Consider the following 21,471-nt stretch of genomic DNA (forward strand, 5'->3'; position numbering starts at 1 on the left):
TCAGTTTCAGTTTCCTGATCTCCTATTGTTACTTCCCATTTTTGGGGATTAGTAGTATTTGCACTACAAGCAGGTTGCACTCATCACCTGTGTATGTCTGCTTGTAGTGCAGGGCGATATATTGTTTTAAGCTATTGCTATGGTAGTTAATCCTGTTACATCATCACTTCTACGGAGAATTCTCTACGGAATAAATAACACGCTGTTAACACGGGATGCTACACCCCAGAGGATAGAATAACCAGCGCCTCGTGTTTACTACAATGTGATCTGACTTATATTGAATAGTACTACTCTTTCGTAGCTATGTGATTAAGGCCACCATTCCATAAACCATAACCTATCAATTGTTGTTAAAACACGGTCGGTATAAAAAAAGTATATAAGAGCTATAAAGGAAGATATTTTGTAATGTAAAAATCTAAACATATTCTTAAAGCAGCTAAAATCCTCTTATGTCGATATATCTTGGTTGAAGTCACAAGACGATCCGGGATGACCCATATCGTAGGGCAATGCTGTAATATTATGTGGTGCCCGCTGCCTAGCCTGCCCAATGGCTTATAAATCAGTTCAATGCAAATTAGCTTTTAAAGTAATTTAGGGGCTGACCATTTTTGTTTATACATGTAAGATAAAAAGAGGTGAGTATTTGGAAAATCACTACAACAAATAAAGACCTGGTGGAATTGGTTATTTGCTTACGGCTATTTAAAACAAAAATAGTATTAAATCCTTCAAACAAATTTGAGTGAAGCCATTACAATATGTGGTACATATTTATTGCAAACGTAGACGTCAGAGGTTTATTTTCTGTAAAATTATGATAGAAAACGAGTTTGGTAGTAATTTTAGTCTTTTGAAGTAAAGAATATATATCTGCGCCAATAAAGTATCCTTACACTTGGAAAAATAATCACAATTTCCAAACTGAACAATATTGTCGTAAATTTGTTGTTTTTAATAGATGCACTATCTAATCCTGCACAGTATGACACCACATTGAATCCAATGTGTCTTCAAGAAGTAAAGTTACAAGCATTTGATTAGACGACGGTCCAGTTTTAAAAGTGACAAACTGGCCTATTCAAAACTCCACAGACTAGACATCTGGTTTGAGAGTGGTGAACGGCTAATTTATGCGTTTGGCTTTAATTTAAAACAAAAAGAACAAAAGAAAACTGAAACAAAAGAACTGACAAATAAAATGAAAGTTATGAAAAGTACGGGGAGCAAAAACTGAAATAAAAACTGCTTTAAATAACGCTTCATTGAAGAAACTGTGTTGTCTCTTTGTTTCGCTTGTTGGAATCTTTTTGCGCCTTGTATAGGTCAGTTTGTCACTTGTCAGTTTGTCACTTTTAAAACTGGACCTTCGTCTATTCAATTGTTTGTAACTTTACTTCTTGAGGTCACGTTAGATTCAATGTGGTGTCATAATGTGCAGGATTAGATCATAGTGCATCTATTATAAAAACAAATTTCCCCCAATATTGTTCAGTTTTGAAATTGTGATTATTTTTCCAGTATATCTTACCATTAATTGATTTATTTACTCTAAAACAATATGAATGTATAAATTGACGACCAAAAGGAAAAGATAACATTCTTCTGCTCTTCTTGCATGCTAAATCATGGTCATGTAACTGTAATGCTCAAAGGATAAAACTATAGTAGGAAAAAAATAAAAGCAACTGAGCAACTTTGTAACGGACAATTAGTTTAATCTATACTCTTACCTCTAATCTACGCTACCATTCTAACATTACCTTGAATATTTAAAATCTAATGCAAAAATCCCTTCTAAATAATGCAAACCTTTATTCTCGCAGTACTTAGTAAAATACTTGCAGTACTATGACATTTAGTTTCATATTAATTGAGAAGGCAACGGATCAGTTAACGATTAAGAGGCTAGCATGAAAAACGTTTACTTTTTAATTCATTGGGTATTTTTAAGTTTTTGTTTCTGTATAGCAATTCCTTGCGATTCTGTTTTTGTTTAAGTCCCAAATGCGATTTGGTGGTCCAATTGTTGAACCAGATGGTGTAAGAACCCCTTTTATGGCCTCGAGAAACCAAGGGTTTTCGTAAGTGGGCGGCAGATTCTTTCATTTGATTGTTTAGTTGTGATGCACTCAACCTAGAATCTAAATGCAATACCAATAACCATGATAACAATTTATTCAAGCAGGACTAAAGATTTAATGATGCTAAGAAACTATAGCCAATAATTATGCTTAGTAAATTGTCGAGCAAAGCAAGATTTTTTTATCGTTTATTATAACATTCACTTCATGCAAGTTCAATGTATTATCCTCTGGTATCATGGGTATCCGCAACTGGTATCATGGGTATCCGCAATCTGTTTCCTCTGATTATGTAAAAACTGACCACTTTCTTCACATAATGTGCTGCTCTGTTTGTTTGTTTGTTTGTTTGTTTGTTTGTTTGTCTGTTTACCCAGGTTGGTCCGTGAGGGACACAAGTCATGCTCATCCATGGACCGTTTCAAACTCATACAATAAAAATGCACAAGCCTGGATAGCCAGTGTAGGCTAATATGATGCATGCTGGCCCAGAAAGCTTTGATAAAACAAAGCAAGAAATGGAAGAAAATAGCAAGGAAAAGGAGAAAGGAGAGAAGGCCACTCCCAAACACAATTGTACAATAATTATTTTACTCTTTGTGAGAATATTGGAATTCCAATCTCAAGCCCCAATGCAAAGGCTGTGCTCTTTATTTGATACAATAATCTTGATACAAGATATGTCCGACCCTGGGTAATCTGGAGGCTGGTATATAAATATTTTCTGAGGAAACAGTTGATCGTGTACCAAAGCTGGTGCTATAATTTTAAAAGGTGTGATGAAAGTAACGACAATGTTAAAATAACCAGATGTTCCCGGGTGCATTTCACTATTAAACTCAACGTCGCATTGTAAATCTTAAAATCCATCGTAAACGGTTCCATTTCTTAGAGGAGATTTATGATTGGTATGGATCCATGGATCGTACGTAATAGGAATATATAACACAGGAACACGTCGTAAAGTTAGGAAGCCTCTCGAGGGCTTCATTCCCATACAGAAGTGCTAACCATACTCGCCCAATCATCTCACAATCGTGCAACACACAAATAAAACATGGTGTATTTTATTGCTGCAAATTTTGACCCTTAATGGCGCGCGTAAGACATTGTAAATTGGTACTCTTAATGGCCTACGACGACTGAAGAGTACTCTTAACTTTACGAAGGGTTACGTATTTCTTAAAAGCTTTGTAAAATGTTAACAATTTTTAACCACTGAAATTTCTATTTAGAATAACGCCGCAAATTTCAGTAGCTATTGGGATTATCGTATAAGTTGTGGTATCGTAAATGAAGGGCAAGGATATACATCAAGATTAGGGCGTTAAGCTACCGGTACGCTGACGATGAGAAGAAAAAATTATTAAACTGACTGTAAAAGATGGAAATCCTTTTCAAAAAATCCTTGTTAAGACTAGGCTTCTACTCTCTAGGTGATGGGAGATTTCTAAACGATAAAACACATTATTTACGCTTACTTTCATCAAGTTCAAACATCGTTCAAGCTAGTGGTTAATTGTCATAGTGGCGAAAATTATTTCAATGGAATCGTAGGTTGCTATACTTAAACTGGGAATGTAATATCTAGTGGTGTTTCTTTGCAATATTGTCTCCAAAAAATGCAGATTTGAGCAAAATACAATCAAATGATTGCTGTAGATTGCTGTGAATCTTCTTGACTGAGAAGCCGGAACCTTATGCTGTTTTCTAATGGTCAAAGTAAATTGATATTTGGAGGCCTGAATCCAATTTCCTAAATCTCCCAGACGCAAATGGTATGTTGCCATAACTCCATATTATGAAATGGGATAATGTTCAAAATCCCCAAGGTTTCAGCTTTAGTAGTATCCTTTAATAATTGACTTAGTCTTTATTATTCCAGCAGAGCTATTTTAAACAAACACAGCGCAAGTCAAATGTTAATATAATCAACTGTTGCTATTAAACTCATTTTGATATATTTAAGTATCTTCAAGTGCGTAGAAAGAAAATACTTAAGTAGAGTATCCATAACAAATGGCCAAATAGAAATCCGGCGCCACAGCATTGAGATGTATATAATGTGCTGTTCATTTGACACTTTTTCAAATGCTTAACCGAATAATACCTATGTTCTTCGTTTCTTCATTTCTTACATTTTTTAAACATGAGAAAGTATGCAAGGTAAATTGAAGAGGTAATTTATCCGCCTACTTGAGGAAGGTTTCAGGATTACTTTTCAAATATGACTATCTCTGTTAACTTAATAGTGCATTGAACATGGGTTTGCCGGAACGTCTCTCGTTTGACCTCCATATTTCAATTTGCTTCTCAGTAGGTTTTGGTTGAGTAATTTCATTATGGTGGTTTTATACTCCAAATTGCTAGCGACTGGAAATTGACCAATACGTTAAAGACGCGACTGGAGATTGACCAATGAGTTAACTATTGAGGTTGATATATTAAAGTTATACGCATGCGTAAAAGCAATTAAATTGCCCCCGGACATTGCCAACGACCTGAACTATAAAATTAAAATCACAGATGGAACGACGCTGTACCTTTGATCAAACATTTTTCTTATGTAATGAAGGAAAGTATTGCCTTAAACTAATTTATTACCACATGACGTCAATTTAATCTATTCTATCTGTTTCTGAATTTGTCTGCGAGTCAGTAATAAGATGTTGACATGCGTCCGTTATAACAGAATGTACACACGCCAGTAATCTGGTAATTAACCTAATGTATTTTGGTACATGCAATAAATACTCGATCTATAAAATGTAGGAGTGAAGCGGTGTGTGTTTTATTCACCTGCGACTCACCCCTTTTGTACATAAAGAAGAAGCGAGAGGGGCTAAGAGTGCAAAATGGACGGTTGTGTGTGAGTTGGCATCGATTTTATGGCGGGAACAGAAAGACGCCGTCACCTGTCATTCAATATATCTCATTAAGGGTCAGGGACATAAATTTGAAAATATGGATTGTTTTGTACATACGATAGACAACATGAATGTTGTCTGAGAAATAATAATACTTCAATACATACTATATAGGCTACGTGACTGTATTCATGAAACATTATAATAATTATTGTAAGTAGATTTGGAATTCTTACTAGTATATGAAACGAAAAAACTAAAATCGAAAAAAAAACCCACCATGATACAGGTATTTTAAAGTAGCTGGCAGTAGTGTCGTGATAGGGGTGTGGTTGTGTGGGGTGGGATTGGGTTTGTTACTCTTTTTGTGGTGTTGGTGTAAGGGAGGGGAGGTTGAGATGGTTTTGGGTTTGTATTTATAAGTAGCGGTGTTTGGCAACAAAACAAAAACCTTGTTTTCTACTAGTGTCGGTGATGTGTTTACATATATACAATGATTTCTAAAAAGAAAATTTCAGTTTAAAAGGCCATATGTGATGCGATCAAGCAAAATCAGTCGGAACTCGGAAATATTGATTTTGAGATATAGCCAAACAAAGGAACTATTTTCTTTTGTTTCCTATTGTTTTGGAAACTCTTTAATTGCTCATATCTTTGGAACTGGTTGTTCACTTTCAATGGAGTTTTCTGCAAAATACAGCTTTGTAAATGCTTTTTACTATCCTATAAGAAACTGAAAATTTAATATTTCCGAGTTCCGACTGATTTTGCTTGATCGCATCACATATAAGGATTTAAATGTGGTATAAATTTTGCCTATTATAAATTGGACATTCCGATTCTGGGTCTAGTCGGTGATACTCATAGCATTGAATATTACCAGACGTCAAACAAAATGCATCAAACATGGCATTCTTGTTTTCATATTATCTTTCCCAGAAGTTATCCCTGTATTAAATGATTAAAGTCAGCTTCGATATAGAATAACATTACAGCGTCTGTCTGATTTGTCATGGTAGCTTTTACTTGCCAGTGACATGAAAAATAAAGTTGCACCGCTAACGGATCACAGAAAGGTTTTTGATTACTATAAACATGACCGGTGAACACGAATTCCTTATTGCTGAGTACTAGCTTAAAGGCAAACATGTTAACTTGTACAGGATGCCAATTTGTTTCTAACATTCAGAGGCGATGGTTACAAGAAAGCACATGAAAATTGTTTATACATCGACTTCAATACAGCAATATAAATACAGCTGCTTTCGTGTCAACCACTGATGGAAATTATGGCGGTATACTACAAATGTATAATAAGAAAATGTTCTACATTATATTTTTATCAAAGAATTTATGCGGTTGAAAATATTTTGAATTTGAAGGAAATGAATTCAAACATACAAAGATTCTATATTATTTTAATCCGGGCGCTATCAGCATAATTTGTTCCTTGAATGTTCAGATGTCACCCATATACCTCATGCATAGCTTTCAGCTGCCCAGTCATCAGTTTGGATATTACATGTTGTTGATTTGTAATAATAGAGGTTTATAAAAGGGCGGTAAACTTGATCAAGTAGAAACACACATAGCGTTAAAGAGAACTAAGTATCAAGCAAAGACAAAGCACAGAGAGTATAATGATACTTGATGCACTAGAATTGTCCGTGCGCATGATTTCAAGTATCAGAAGGAAGGAAGAAAAATATATTGTGTGATGTCTATCGGTATACGTTCTCAATTCGCGTGCAATGTTTGGTATTTGATAGTAACTCATACGACAATATCCAAAGATTGGAAGACAATGGTGGCATTTAGTTCTCTTTTTTGTAGTAACAGCTATTGTCCATTTTGATAAATAACGATCTGATCCTAAACATGCTGTCGAATAAACCGTAACATTTACATGGCATTTCAAAAGTTGAACCTGGTCTTTGAACATATTTTTTACAAAAAACGAGAGAACAAAGGTTTAAATTGCATTCGCCTCCGGAGCATTCTTAACCCATATGAATAAAGTAGTTTTACTAACAATAGAATCCCGTTTGAATAAGGTACCTTATAAATGTAAAATAAGGAACAGGCCAATCATTTAATAGATGCATAAGGGATGCATGGTTACCTGAAAAGAACGCACTTGAACAGCTTGCCAATTTGTTTCTATCATTTAAAGGCAATGTTTACAAGAAAGCACATGAACATTGTTTACACGTCGACTTCAATACAGCAATATAAATACAGCTGATTTCGTGTCAACCGCTGATGGAATATGGCGGTATAGATGAGGTGACCTATGATGTCACATGTTTACATTCAGACCGCCCTCTGTTGTTTCAAGCCAGGCAAAATAACACAGAAGTGTCTATGACAGACCACATAAATCTCTTTAAAACTCAACTTTTAAAAACCTTTGAAGTTTTGTGTGATATTATGTATATAGCTTGATGCATTTATAAACAAGATTGATACCATTTTTTGTATTATTTGCTTTGAAACCAAAGTTAATGAATAAAAATCAACTTCTACCATGTAAACTATAGTGTTTTTTGCCTGACAGTTTTGATCACAGACCAACAGAGGGCGTATCAAATGTAAACACATGTCACCTCATCTATACTACAAATGAATAATACGAAAATGTTCTACATTAAATTTTTAATCAAAGAATTTCTGCGACTGAAAATATTTTGAATTTGAAGTAAATGATTTCAAACATATACAAAGATATGTTCCTTGAATGTTCAGATGTCATCCATGTACATGTACCTCATGCATAGCTTTCAGCTGTCCAGTGCTCAGTCATCAGCTTGGATATTATATGTTGTTAATTGTAATTATAGAGGTTTATAAAAGGGCGGTAAACTTGTTCAAGTAGAAACACACATTGCCCGTATAAGTATCAAGCAAAGACAGAGCAGACAGTTTAATGATACGTGATGCACTATTCTCTGTGCGCATGATTTAAAGTATCAGAAGGAAGAAAGAAAAAAAATTGTGATATCTATCAGTATACGTTCTCAATGCCGGTATCCTATAAATTTTGTGTGTGTTTATTCTGAAAATTTACCTGAAAAGAATGCAATTGTCCAGCATGCCAATTTGTTTCTATCATTTAGAGGTAATGTTTACAAGAAAGCACATGAAAATTGTTTACACATCGACTTCAATACAGCAATATAAATACAGCTGATTTCGTGTCAACCGCTGATGGAATATGGCGGTATACTACAAATGTATAATAAGAAAATGTTCTACATTATATTTTTAATCAAAGAATTTCTGCGACTGAAAATATTTTAAATTTGAAGCAAATGACTTCAAAACATACAAGGATTATGCATTATTTAATCCGGGCGCTATCAGCATAATATATTCCTTGAATGTAGATGTCATAATCCATACACCTCATGCATAGCTTTCAGCTGTCCAGTCATCAGCTTGGATATTATATTTGTTGATTTGTAATAATAGAGGTTTATAAAAGGGCGGTAAACTTGCTCAAGTAGAAACACACATCGCGTGTATAAGAGAGCTAACTATACAGAGCATAGACAGTTCAATGATACTTGATGCACTAGAATTGTCCGTGCGTTTGATTTCAAGTATCAGAAGGAAGGTAGAAAATATATTTTGTGTTGTCTGTCAGTATACGTTCTCAATTCGCGTGCAATGTTTTGCACTTAGCAGTAAGGAGTAACTCATACGATACGATATCCAAAGTATTCAAGTTGAAGACAATGATGCCATTCCTCCTGTTTCTAGTAAATATGTATTGCCCTCATTGGATAAATTCTGGAGCGATACTAAAATGCTATCAAATAAACCATCATATTTACAGTTCTACTTCATAAGATTTACGAAGTTGAATCCGATCTTAGCTTTGAACAAGACCTTCATACAAACCTATAAAACATTTCACACAAACGTCAGCACTATATAATTTGTAATGTTTATCTTTTTCCTTTTTCAGGACGAAAAGAACCAAGTTTTGACTTCCAAAGTATGGGTAAAGCAAGTAAGTGTCCGCATGGTACAGTTTTGAGTAATATATATTGCATACAATAAATTATTTTTGAGTACATTAAGTGTGATGGTTCTATCGAGCCTTTCCAGAAATCACTACTATCCTACTACACGTAAAAAGACGTTTCTGCAATACATAAGGCTTAAAACCAGAACCATCTATGTCCAAAATTACATGTTACTCATTTCGGCAATAAATGGACGGTTAATTCTGCCCTCCATAATAAATGCAAGTGACTTGCAAGGTCACTTGAACAGTTTCAGTTTATTTCACCATTAAATAAGTTAATTAGACGCAAGTGACCATGCATATAACCAAAGTCACTTACATTTATTATGGAGGGTAGAATTAACGGTCCATATGTTGCTGAAATGAGTAACATGTAATTTTTGGACATAGATGGTTCTGGCTGTAAGCCATCGAATGGGATTATTTTGGGAAAACTGTACGAAGTATTATCTTTTTTGCATCATGATTCGATGAGACCAACTATAATGAACTTTATCTATCCAGATTTGTTTTATATCATAACTCTCTTCACGCGGGTGTCGACTGCAGACGACAAGTTTCAAATTTTTTTTTCAAAAGTCAAATGTGAATTTTCATGACCATATTTGGAATCAGCATGAAAAATGCATTAAAATGAGTACAAACAAGCCTAGTATTGGTTCAGTAGTTCTTAAGATATCTCTTGATATTTTGAGAAAATATTTCAACACTTGAACTTTTTCCGTTGAAGCGCATGGCTAGCACGCAGAGCAATAATGCAAACAGAATTTTTACATGGTGACTATAGTGTTATTTTCTTGGTCACATCTTCATGTTACATATTCATTTATACCCAATCCTAATTGAATTATGCATTATTTAAGCGTTAATTACCTCAGCCATTGACTACAAACAAACACCCACTACTTTAAAAGATAATAAAATCAACAATCATCTTCATCATACCATCACAGTGCAAACGAAACCTCTGTATGCTATTATAGTAGATTATATCTTTCTAAAGGTCAGAATCTAGAAAGGTCAAAGATCACATTATGTGATTATACTATAGAACAGATGTAGAGGCAAGTCATATTATCTGCGACAACTGACTATAATAGGATGACTTACTTGGGTTTCCAAGTCTACATATGTACATATTATTTGATTTCATTTCTTATATCATTGCCTTAAAAGAAACACACATTAGTAATGTGTATAGAGAACTGTATGAGCTGTTTGTAAGCATCTTTACTCATTTGTTCTTAAAAGAACATATCACACTTACTAAGTACGTTTTATTCAACTAATACAAGAGAAGAAATAAACAAATAACATAAATACTTCACGAACAAGATGAGGCAAATTTTATTTGTCTCAAATAGTTCGCTGGTATCAACGACATTCGTTTGTTTTATGATGCAATTTAATAACGGGCAGGTATATTAACTGAGCTGCGAGATGGAAAATACGTGAAGTATAACAATATAAATTTGTTATTTATAGTTCGCTGGTATCAACAACATTAGTTGTATTCATGGCGCAATTTGATAACGAGCAATAAACAAAATGAAACTCTCGTTTTATTTATCTTAAATAGTGGACTATTATAGTCCACTGCTATACAAGAAATCGTTGTTTGGATGACTGAGCTATCTATGATGATATTGGATTTTATTGAAAGAAAATTTACACTTTGTGTAAAGAGAATGTACTTCTTGTGTTGAATATATACCCAAAGGCCAGCTTTCATGTTTCCTGTAATGTATTTGAGATAATAATGTCAAACTCATAATTTATATTCTGAATCAGATATGGCATGACCACAGCCTGGAATGGAACCCAAAAGACTTTCACGGTATCGAAGCAATAAGATTACCCACAAGAAAACTATGGACACCAGATATACTTATTTATAACAAGTAAGTTATAGTTCTTGTCTAATAATTTGTTTCTTATCGCGCATCTCAAGTGTGCGGGACGTGCGCTGATGTTGGTGTGACGTAAGAGGTGGTGTCGTGCGTTTGCGATTAATATGTGCGTAATGTTATGATTAATGCAATTAATTAAATTAATAGGTATCTCTCATACACTATTCTTTAATGTACTACCAAAATGTATTTCTCAGAGGCAACCCTGGATCTTGAAAACTCGCATTGACGTCATAATTGTCATCTATTAATAAGAGACGTTATGAAATAGCATAGAAAATTTACCTCTAGCTTCATTATTAACATGAATGCAGTGTCATTATAAACATTTACAAACGTTTTTATGAAGGCCAAATTCAGGTTGCGTCACGTTGAAGTATAAACAAAATACAATATAAGCACTGATAAAAACACCACTATAAGGTTGCAAGTGTTGTTGCTGTCGTTTATCGCCCTAGTTCTGGCAGTTTTATGCACGCATTGCAATAACAACAACATAGTTTTAACGTAACCATATCACAGTAGCAATGCTATGCATAGGAGAAAATAAATAACAAACGTGAGAACAGAGGTTTAAAGTGTAGTCGCCTCTGGTGCATTCTTAACCCATTTAATTTGAATAAAGTAAGGTAGTTTTACATTCAACAGAATCCCGCTTGAATAAGTTATGTAAAATAGGGAAGAGGACACTTGTTCAATGGATGCCATAAGGACATATCTGGGTGTTTTCCAGAATGAAAATTAGTCTGAAAACAACGAACTTTAATTTTGACGGTAGTTATCAATTCAACAGAATGCTGCTGCAATCATTGTTCTTGCTACTGGTATTTATTGATGTCCAGTGCATATACAGTCCCGGATATATATAGGGTCCACAATTTATAAGTTCCCAGTTGAATACTTTTTAAAATTAATCGAAAAATATTTAAAGTACTATTCAAACGTGTAAAAAGGTATGGGTAGCCTAATTTGTTTTACACCAAGTTATAGCGTAAGGCCCCGTTTCCATAGGCTGTTCCCTTGTGGCGTGTGCCCTTGTTCCGTGTTCACTTGTTCTCATGTGACCTGCCACACAGACAACGAACCTTTGTTTTGCTTAGTGGCCGTATCCACAGGTTGTCTGTGTGGCAGGTCACATGGGAACAAGTGAAGACGGAACAAGGGCACACGCCACAAGGGAACAGCCTATGGATACGAGGCCTTACGCGTCATGCGTTCAGTCACAATGGTTCATTATGTAAAAAAGAGACCGTTTTTAAACAATTTTAAAAGCTGCATCCGAGTCCATAGGAGTCAACTCTCAGACAATACAGTAGGCCAGGTCTATTCATGTGTTTGTTAAAGTAAACCTTTATATTGCTATGGACTCAGGTACAACTTTTAAAACGGCCTCTGTTCTTACACAATTGACCATTGTGACTGAACGCAATGATGTGTGGTGCTATAAATTGGTCCACAAGTGTAAAACAAATAGGGCTATATACAGCTTTTTACATTTCGTAACATATTTTTCGACTTATTAAAAAAAAAGTGTTGGGGGGAATAAGTTGTGGACCCTCTAGTATATATTAGAGAGATCCTACTGATATTAAAAGTTTCCAATTAAAACCTAAATTCCTTATGTTCTTTTTTGTTTGTTTCATGTAGTGCGAATGGATCTTATAATATACAAGCAGAAACCTGGGCTAATGTGAACTACACTGGAAATGTCACGTGGTTTCCACCAGCCGTCTATAAGAGTGCTTGTAAAATTGACGTTCAATATTTTCCTTTTGATGAACAGCGGTGTGACATAAAATTCGGCTCTTGGACTTACGATGGAACAATTCTGGATTTGGTACCTCTAAATTCTAGTGCCGAATTAAAGGACTATTGGACGAATGGAGAATGGCGGATTTTAGATTCGCCTTGTAAACGCAACGTAATCAGGTACCCATGCTGCGATGAACCATATGTAGATGTAACGTGTACATCTTTACTTCGGAGGGTGGCGCTGTACTATTTCATATACCTCATTCTTCCAAACGTTCTAATGTCATTTATGACGGTGTTAGTATTCTATCTTCCACCGTGTGATATTACTAACTGTGAAAAGATGCAGCTAACTACTTGTATTCTTGTTTCAATGGTGTGGTTTCTATTGTTGGTAACTTATCAAATTCCACCGAATGCAAATAGTTTCCCATTAATTATGAAATATTTAATATTTACAATGATGGTTATATCATCGTCATTGTGTTTAACTGTCATAACACTAAATGTTCGCCATCGTAATCCAGCAACACACGATATGCCCCAGTGGGTTCGAACTATTTTCATAGATACTGTACCAAAATATGTTTGGATGAGGAGACCGGAAATGAACTGCAAACATTTGAATAATAATTCTACGACAGGTGTTCAGTCAGCTGTACCTAACAAGTATGACAAACAACATTACTTAGAAGAAGAGAAAATGAACAATTACAATTCTCATATTTGTAACAATGCACAAGAGGATGGATCTGATGTGGACACTGAATCGGATTCTGATTCTCTTCTAGGAGTTTTAGGTAATGTATAGAACAAGTAATCCTACTGTTGCTAGCCATCCAGACGGATATTAGAGATTGCGATTTCCAAACGTACGTATCGAACATACGTGGAATCTATTCAAAATCACTCTCCTATTACGGGAATTTGAATAGATTCCACGTACGTTCGATGCTACGTTTGGAAATCGCAATCTCTCTATTGCTTGTATCACGTATGTATTACATTGTGGAGGTTTGTTTGAGCAGGGGCGTAGCAAGCGGGTGGATAGGGTGGACGAAGTCCATGGGCCCGATGGTTCAGGAGCCGCAAGCAAAAGTGAAATTAGGGAGAGGACTGATAAAGAAGATGCTAAAAGGGCCTTGCACTACTCCTTGTCCATGGGTCCAAGGCTCTTGCTACGTCCCTGTGTTTGAGCTGATTGTTACTTCATAGATGGTACAAAGAGAGATTGGATGTACAACTGTTACTAGTTGTGAATGTTACCCCTGTATAAACTTTAGCAGTGGAATTCTTGAATTGCCGAAGAGAATACAATTTTACGATCCCATATCTTATTTTGTACAACCCATATGTACAGAGCATCAGAGATCCCTGTTGAAGCAGAGTATCAGTAATAATAATGTCTAATGTTGTACGTGCCAATAGTGAAACAAACTGACTAATGAGTGACAACCACGAGTATATAGGGTCAAGGAGCATGCCAAGTCCAGGGGGGCAATATTTCTCAATCGTGCAAAATTTGCAACCATATGCTATTTTGATCCATGATCACTGTGAAATTTGGCCTGATGTTTGTTTGATTTTGTTCCTGAGACAGCCTGCGTGCCACTGAATGGGTTGCCGGGTGACAACTTTGACATGCGTACCGGGTGTTGCCGAATCCTCCCTTAGAGTCATAATCAGTACAGAAAAAAAACCTTAGAGACGTAATGAGAAATCTATCAACCTGAAAAACATGTAGACCGCTTCCGAAATATATAATGGTGCCAAGCCAGAATTTCTTCTTAATTGTTTTCAGGCATAGGTTGTTAGACGCGCCAACGCCAAACTGTTGAAGGAAAGCAACCAAAGATGAAAATTAGATATAAGAAATCAGATATAAACAAATGACCACCCTTTTCACATGTAATGTAATATACACACTTTTGTCTTCGAATGAAACCAGTTAAGCCCGTTTTGTTTTGCAATGTTTTAGCTAGTCATCCAGTGATTAAAAACTAAGTCCGATAGTGATCAACATGATCGAGTAGGAACCATCATCTCGATTACATTTTTCACCATCAAAATAATACCGGTTATTTTGTGTTTTAGGTGACCCGGAAGAGAATCTGAAGCATTGCTACCTCCGATCACCCAAACCGCCGCAAACCAGACTAGCAGAGATGAATGAACTCAGAGAGGCACAGACTGTACAAGATGCCACGGATGATTTTATCTATCTGAAATCAGTTTTTGTTAATGCAGATAATGCCAAACGAGTAAGTTTAACAAGATAAACAAGCAAACCCAGCTAATAAAGGTGTATGACTCGATTGACAGCCTCATCCAAATGCATATTGATCTGCTACCACGAAATGAGCATACAGTCGCAAGCTGGTAGTTACGAGACGTCCTGGCTGCTGCGTTGGTGTTCTTTCTTTCATACGCACCTGTTCAAGCCAAAAGTATGTCTGTATGTCCTTTGTGAATGGGAACAATGAACTATTCACAAATGACATACTACTGGCTTGTGCAGGTGCGCGGCAAACAAAGAGCATCTACTCAGTAACCAAGATGTCTCGAAACTACCAACTTGCGACGTTATCATGGTTATGCTTATTTCGTGGTAGCGCGTCGCATTTGGAATCGTGTACCCGGAAGGACCCGGAATGTGTTTCGTGCCCGGGTTTCGTGTAGGTATTACGAACAAAACGTGTTAGTTTGGTGGAAACTACTCAAGAAGTCGAACATACTAATTGTTCTATGCTTCTAGAATCCAAATCGCTGGAGCAATTTAACCAAAAAACTTGGAATAATACAAGACTATTTGGGGTGATGGGTCTCAAAGGTAAAACACTATGTGTTATAATCGGACCACCAACATTTAAGTACTCTTGAACAATATGGTGGGTTAGTTTTCGCACCGAAACTCGCCATGTTTATTTGGGTATGTCCTATTGAGCTAATTTGTTTTCACAAACATGCATCAGAATATGAAATGCTATTATTAACACACAAGTATTGTAACATCGCTGAAAAAGAAGAATTCGACAAACTGTAATATATAAGTTGAACATTGATCCAATATCCTGTCGATTTCATATTATGTGCTAGATGGGAATGTTCTTTACATGAAACGATTATTAAATATTAGGCTCATCAATGGGATGGAAGGTTTCCACTGTGGTGACATCATGTGGGTATTTCAGTGATTACAATGGCGGAAAGACGGAAATTTGTTTGAACGTAGAGCGGATGAAACTTTAGCCCAGAAAATGTCCAGGTGCCTTAAAGGGTCTAATTGGTTTCTATAACATACCAGATAAATGGTGGCGGGAGAATGATTCACAGCCTTACATAATGGAAGGCTTATTGGTTGATTTCTTCCATCCGAAACATCCGTGTCTTAATTTACAAGATATGTCCTTCAAGGTCTGAGGGACTCAGAAGACAGAAAGATCACGTGACTACCCCATAAGGTACTCGATGACCTTGAAACACACCAAAACATTGTTTTGTATGTTCAGTTCATTACGTGCTTAAATGTCCTTATGTCCTTTGTGGAGTAACCACGTTATTATTGCGATCAATGTTCCCGAGTCTCCCATACATTACACTATTTTCTTCCAAACACTACTCCCGCGCAGCTTTCTTCCGTAACAAAATACGTTGCAGAAACCAATTGAACCATTTGGCGACCATTCTAAAGGAATCGGGACATTTTGTGAACTTGAGATTCTTCTTCTCTGCGTTCCAACGGATTTCCGTCTTTCCGTAATTGTAGCCTAAGCACTGGAAAACGCGCTTGTCACATCGGTGACACCTACCATCCAATTGATTAGCATGGATATATGCGAAGAACATTACCATGTGAAATCGATATGATATGATATGATATTGAACGAATGTTCAACTTACAGTTTGCCAAATTCTTCTTTTTTCAGCGATGTTTAGTGAAGTGTGTGTATAATAAACATTATGTACTTGAAAAGTAGAATGAACCTAACAATATATACCATTGGATCTCAGAATGGACCTAACAACGCCTCACATATACCATGAGAATTACAGTAGAATGAACCTAACTGTACAACGCCACACATAATATGGAGTTAACGATTTATTTTCCCTTCTATCATGTTCATTTTCAGGTTAACGACGACTGGAAGTATGTATCTATAGTTCTCGACCGGATACTCTTAATCATTTACATTTGCGCAGTAATAGCTGGTACTACGGCCATCTTCTTTGAAGCTCCATTAGCTATTGAATTCTTCAGGCAGATATTTTCTTCTGGTGTAGACTTAGATGGACAAGAGAATGTCATTTTACCTTCGTAGATTAAGTCCTCAACCATCGTTAATATGTTCCACAGTCAGATTCTCTCAAATGGGGGTACCGCATCGCCAAGCAATGTACTTCGTCCTTTAATTTGTGGTATATCTTGAATGGTTTTCCATGTGGTATCTTTATACATAGCTTTCCTGTTTAAGCCACAAACCATTTTAATACTTTTTCATGAGGTATCTTCTGGAACAGTCTGGCTGCTTTATTTTTCAAATAAGCGAAATCGTCATTACAAATATCTGATGCTTATTATGTGGGACAGGGTTTGCAAATGTTAGTAAAAACTCAACTCTGGTCTATCGGAAAATTTGGCTTTTATGCCTCCAAAATAATGTTTAAATTGATTTACTAAAATTTTAAAAACAACCAAAAATGTTGTAATCTCATAAATAAATTATATTCTTAATTAACAACATTATTCCAATAAATAGATTATAATGGTAAATAATGGTAAAATAATATTCAACTGTACCATCTGTCCCACAGTGCATTGCGATTTTGTAATCGTCGAAATCGCCTATTCGCTTGTATAGATATCTACATGTGGCAATACAATAATTATTATCAATCTTGATTTCATACAAAATTGATGACTTTCATGGGCATATTTGGAATTAACATACAATAATTTGAATCATTCCAAATATGCCAAGTAGTGGGTCAGTGGTTCTATACGCACCCACCGACATTGTGTAAGTAGAATGATTAAGCTGTTTTATACATTGTATTTGATACTTTCTGTAGAGTACGTTCATCGGGGTGCATAGCTTTTTGGCTGTTCGATTGCTATTTTGATTTATGAAAAATTGAACTATATGTGTTTTAACAAAATATAGGGTCGAAAAATATGTTTAGTCAAGCATTTGTTTTCACTTATATGCGGTACTTAAAAGAGGCCAACACCTTCAAGGCCCTTGGGGTTGAAATCTACAGACCCTCATCAACATTGTAAAATTGTAATGTTACATTGGTCCATTTAAGACTTCCGACTGACAAATCAACAACAGGTAATGTCATGGTTTGATGTTGAAGTCAGGGCCAGCCTTATTTCAAGTACTGCAATATAAGTGCACGACTTGAATTACATAACGCTGTTAAAAAAGTATGTGAACACTTTTTGCAATTTTGCAAAATAAAATAGTCGATAGATGGAGAAGTTTGCTCTGGGCATTTCGATACCTCATTTGGCTCGATGCGGCCTTATTTCACTAAGATACGGATTTGAATGACTGTAGGTAGAGTCATTTGGATATTTCCTCCTTCAAGGCGATTCCCGCTGCCTTTTGTTACGGCCAAATACCATGTATACAGAATGACAGATGAGCGCTCACTCCAATGTGTTCAATATCTGCGTGCTTTGAAGGAAAAGTCATTGTAAATTGTTGTCACTTCTGAAAAGATCTTTTTCATTCAAATTGCTATAAGTTAGGGAAATAAAGTCGTATCGTACCGAATGAGGTATCAAAATACGCAGAACAAAATTCTCCATCTATCGGTTACTTTACTTTGTAATTTTGTGTTAGTATCTTTAAAAAATGACTTTTGTTTTATTGTTCGTATACTTCGTGTACGCGGTATGTTATTTAAGTAACTCAAATATCTTTTGATAGATTGATTGAGAACAGCTAGCATTGTTCATTAAAATGACATGAAAGAAAACAAATGACATCCAAGACCTAACATATTTCCTACTTTCTACAGCAACAGCAAATTTCTATTAATATCGCTCTATTTTAGTCACCCATCAGTAATTACAAATGGAATTCATCGCCATATTTTTTTGCTAATTGAACAAAATTTGATAGATTTTGTTACATGGATGCATGTAGAGAATTTTGTAGGTAGCGGTAAGCCAAAATACTTAGGTCCAGAAAAAGACGTTACTGTCATGTTATCTCTTTCTTCCATGGATATCTTGAAAACATGATCACGATTTCAAATAAAAATTAAAACTTCGTTTTATCGAATATATTATAGTGGTAAGCTGAATGTATGACTTTGGTGCCTGATGCGCTCTGTATGGTACTGTAACTGATTTTGAGATATTACTTCATTACTCGACATCTATAATACTGTTGTACACATTTCATTTTTCAATCCATTTATATTATCTAGTCGACGTAAGTTAATAATATGTTCAAAGTCAATATATTTGATAAGTGCCATAAGTAGGTGCGATCAAATATCAAAGTCATCCATTTAAAACAAATATTGCACTCACAGGGGTATACGTGCAATATAAAATGAAGAATGTGTCCGTTATTTACAAACAAAAATCTTAAGAAAATGCCTTTTATATAGACCTAGAGCTAGTAAATTGAAGCGCAGTTTTGCTTGCGCTGAGTAAAGTTAACAGTGAGCTCTTTTATCAGTTGACAATGGTTGACCGACCAGATCCTGGTTTTAAAGGTCATATATATTGTTCGGACAACATCATAGCATTGGCAAGCTAATATGTGACGTGTCATGTCAAAAGGAGACACTTTTGGGCAGGTTATCAATTTTGAGGTTTTTACATATCTTGAATATATAGATATTTTGCTCCACAACGCAGTTTTCTCCAATGAAATCGGACATTCCTAAGCGAAGAAATTGAGTTCGTAAGTTATGGTATTATAAAATTGGAAATTGAGATATCCGCCTTTAAAAATATTATTGACAATGTTGAGAGTAGGAATTAACTTGAAAAATGTCTCAAGAAATAAAAGATGCCAGTTATATTCCAGTCTGAAACTATCAGACAATATTTTTAACATTAATAGCATCATAAATTCGCAACAAACCCAAATTGTGAAAAAATCACCCTTGGGCAGATTTTTGGCTATTTCTCCATTTACGATCCTGCCCAAAAGTGTCTCCTTTTGACATGACACGTCACATATGAGGACAATGAAAATGACCTTTTTTTTGGAGAAAATAAGACGTTTAGAATTGATATTCTGCAAAAACCAACTTAAGCGATGAGTTCCTTCGAACGAGACAGATTTGTCCTAGAAAAAAGTTGACGTCATGAAATGACTGTGCCTGCTTTGCGAGAAAGGACTATAAACATTCTCAATGCACAGATCGTATACTGTTGTTGTTCACAGAAAAAACCTCTGAATTAAGTATTACAAATTTAATGGGTTTTAAACATATGGATAAAATCAGCCGCTTCTTTTTTATATTATATTAGTAAATTGTGATATAACAATTCATATGTATATCAATATCATGAGAAATATTTGAGCTAAAAAATAAAAAAATAATTTGAACTTAGAATTTCAGCGTGATCAATCTGAGACTACTATATAAACCGTGTTAAGTCCACAAACTCATGTATCTGATTTCCCTGTGCGATATTGCAATGCTATAGTTATTATAGTTTCAGTTGGATGAAATATTACAACGCAAACGCATAGTAACAATACTTTGTGACGCTTTGTTGCCCAAATGAGAACAATAGTCTGCATATTGTTATGCAGCATTGTTATGGTAAATATTAGTACAACTCATTGTTGCTGATGTCAAACTTGTCAAAGTGATCACACAAGTAAATGAGAGCATGATACAGTGTCCGCTTCATTTACTTACGTCATCAGCGGCTGCCTTAAAAATAATTTCGCTTCAAACGGGGGAAGAACACGTACGAGCCCGAACTTTACCCACGCAATTTCTCTTTTTTCAGGAGAAATACGCATAAAAATTGCCACGAGTGTCAACTTGTAATGTAATAATTATTCTCTTCGAATAGAGATAAACTTGTTTTTGCAATAGACCTGCCCTTTAAGATAGTATAGTGATGATATCTGTAGCTTCAACTATGATCCACTGACAGTCATAAAGGCTAAATTTTGACATACCGTAAAAAGTCGATAGTTATATGAGCTTACTATCGAACGCTTTTGAAAACATGAAATTGTACCAAAGTCCGACGCTTTACCAACTGAGCTAACGGGGTTGAGACACAAATTTGCAGGTTTACTTGTTTGTGTATAACTATGTGTATCGATGATTTGCTCAAAACTCTTTACACTTTTGTGGATGGGGCACTTCATGTTTGCATATTTTAAAAGCGCTTAATAGTAAATACATAATGCTAACTGTCGAGTTTTTTCCGTATTCAGTTATCTTCGTGTGCTTTGTAACTTGCAAGACAGATGGCATTCTGAATTAAACAACTTAAACATTAATATAGTTGAATAAACCTGCGAAACATTGTCTTATTAACTAACCGTCAAAGAAAATGGAATTAATGTGGAGCCATTATTTCTAGAGATACTATAGGTACTAGTATATCAATATGACATATTGAAGGTATGGAAAAAAATCAAACTTTCCTACACTTCGCTATGTAAAATAAGTTACGCCACAGTATTTATATGATATTTATGGATTAATGTTATTGTGACAAAGATGTATATTTTTTAATCTTTGAAGTTTTCTAAGTTACTTTTCTTTTATACCAGTCATGCTATATTTGTTTTCATGTATGACACTAATTTATTATT

At 35.3% G+C, this 21,471-nt stretch overlaps 1 protein-coding gene across 2 annotated transcripts in view; it reads left to right on the plus strand.

The window, feature by feature from the left end:
* The window catches only part of LOC140159104 (neuronal acetylcholine receptor subunit alpha-3-like), a 99,681-nt gene that overhangs the window by 64,639 nt on the left and 13,571 nt on the right, over nt 1-21,471 (plus strand). Inside the window, exons 3-7 of one of the 2 annotated variants that reach the window (XM_072182459.1) lie at nt 8,928-8,972; nt 10,782-10,891; nt 12,548-13,452; nt 14,747-14,913; nt 16,786-17,408. In XM_072182459.1, coding sequence (XP_072038560.1) covers nt 8,928-8,972; nt 10,782-10,891; nt 12,548-13,452; nt 14,747-14,913; nt 16,786-16,974 — 1,416 coding nt within the window. In that variant the 3' untranslated portion in view covers nt 16,975-17,408. Of the gene's footprint in view, nt 1-8,927; nt 8,973-10,781; nt 10,892-12,547; nt 13,453-14,746; nt 14,914-16,785; nt 17,409-21,471 lie in introns of those variants that run through there. The other variant, XM_072182468.1, reaches the window with a different exon arrangement.

The sequence above is a fragment of the Amphiura filiformis genome, chromosome 1 (genome assembly GCF_039555335.1).
Source record: "Amphiura filiformis chromosome 1, Afil_fr2py, whole genome shotgun sequence".
Taxonomy (NCBI): domain Eukaryota; kingdom Metazoa; phylum Echinodermata; class Ophiuroidea; order Amphilepidida; family Amphiuridae; genus Amphiura; species Amphiura filiformis.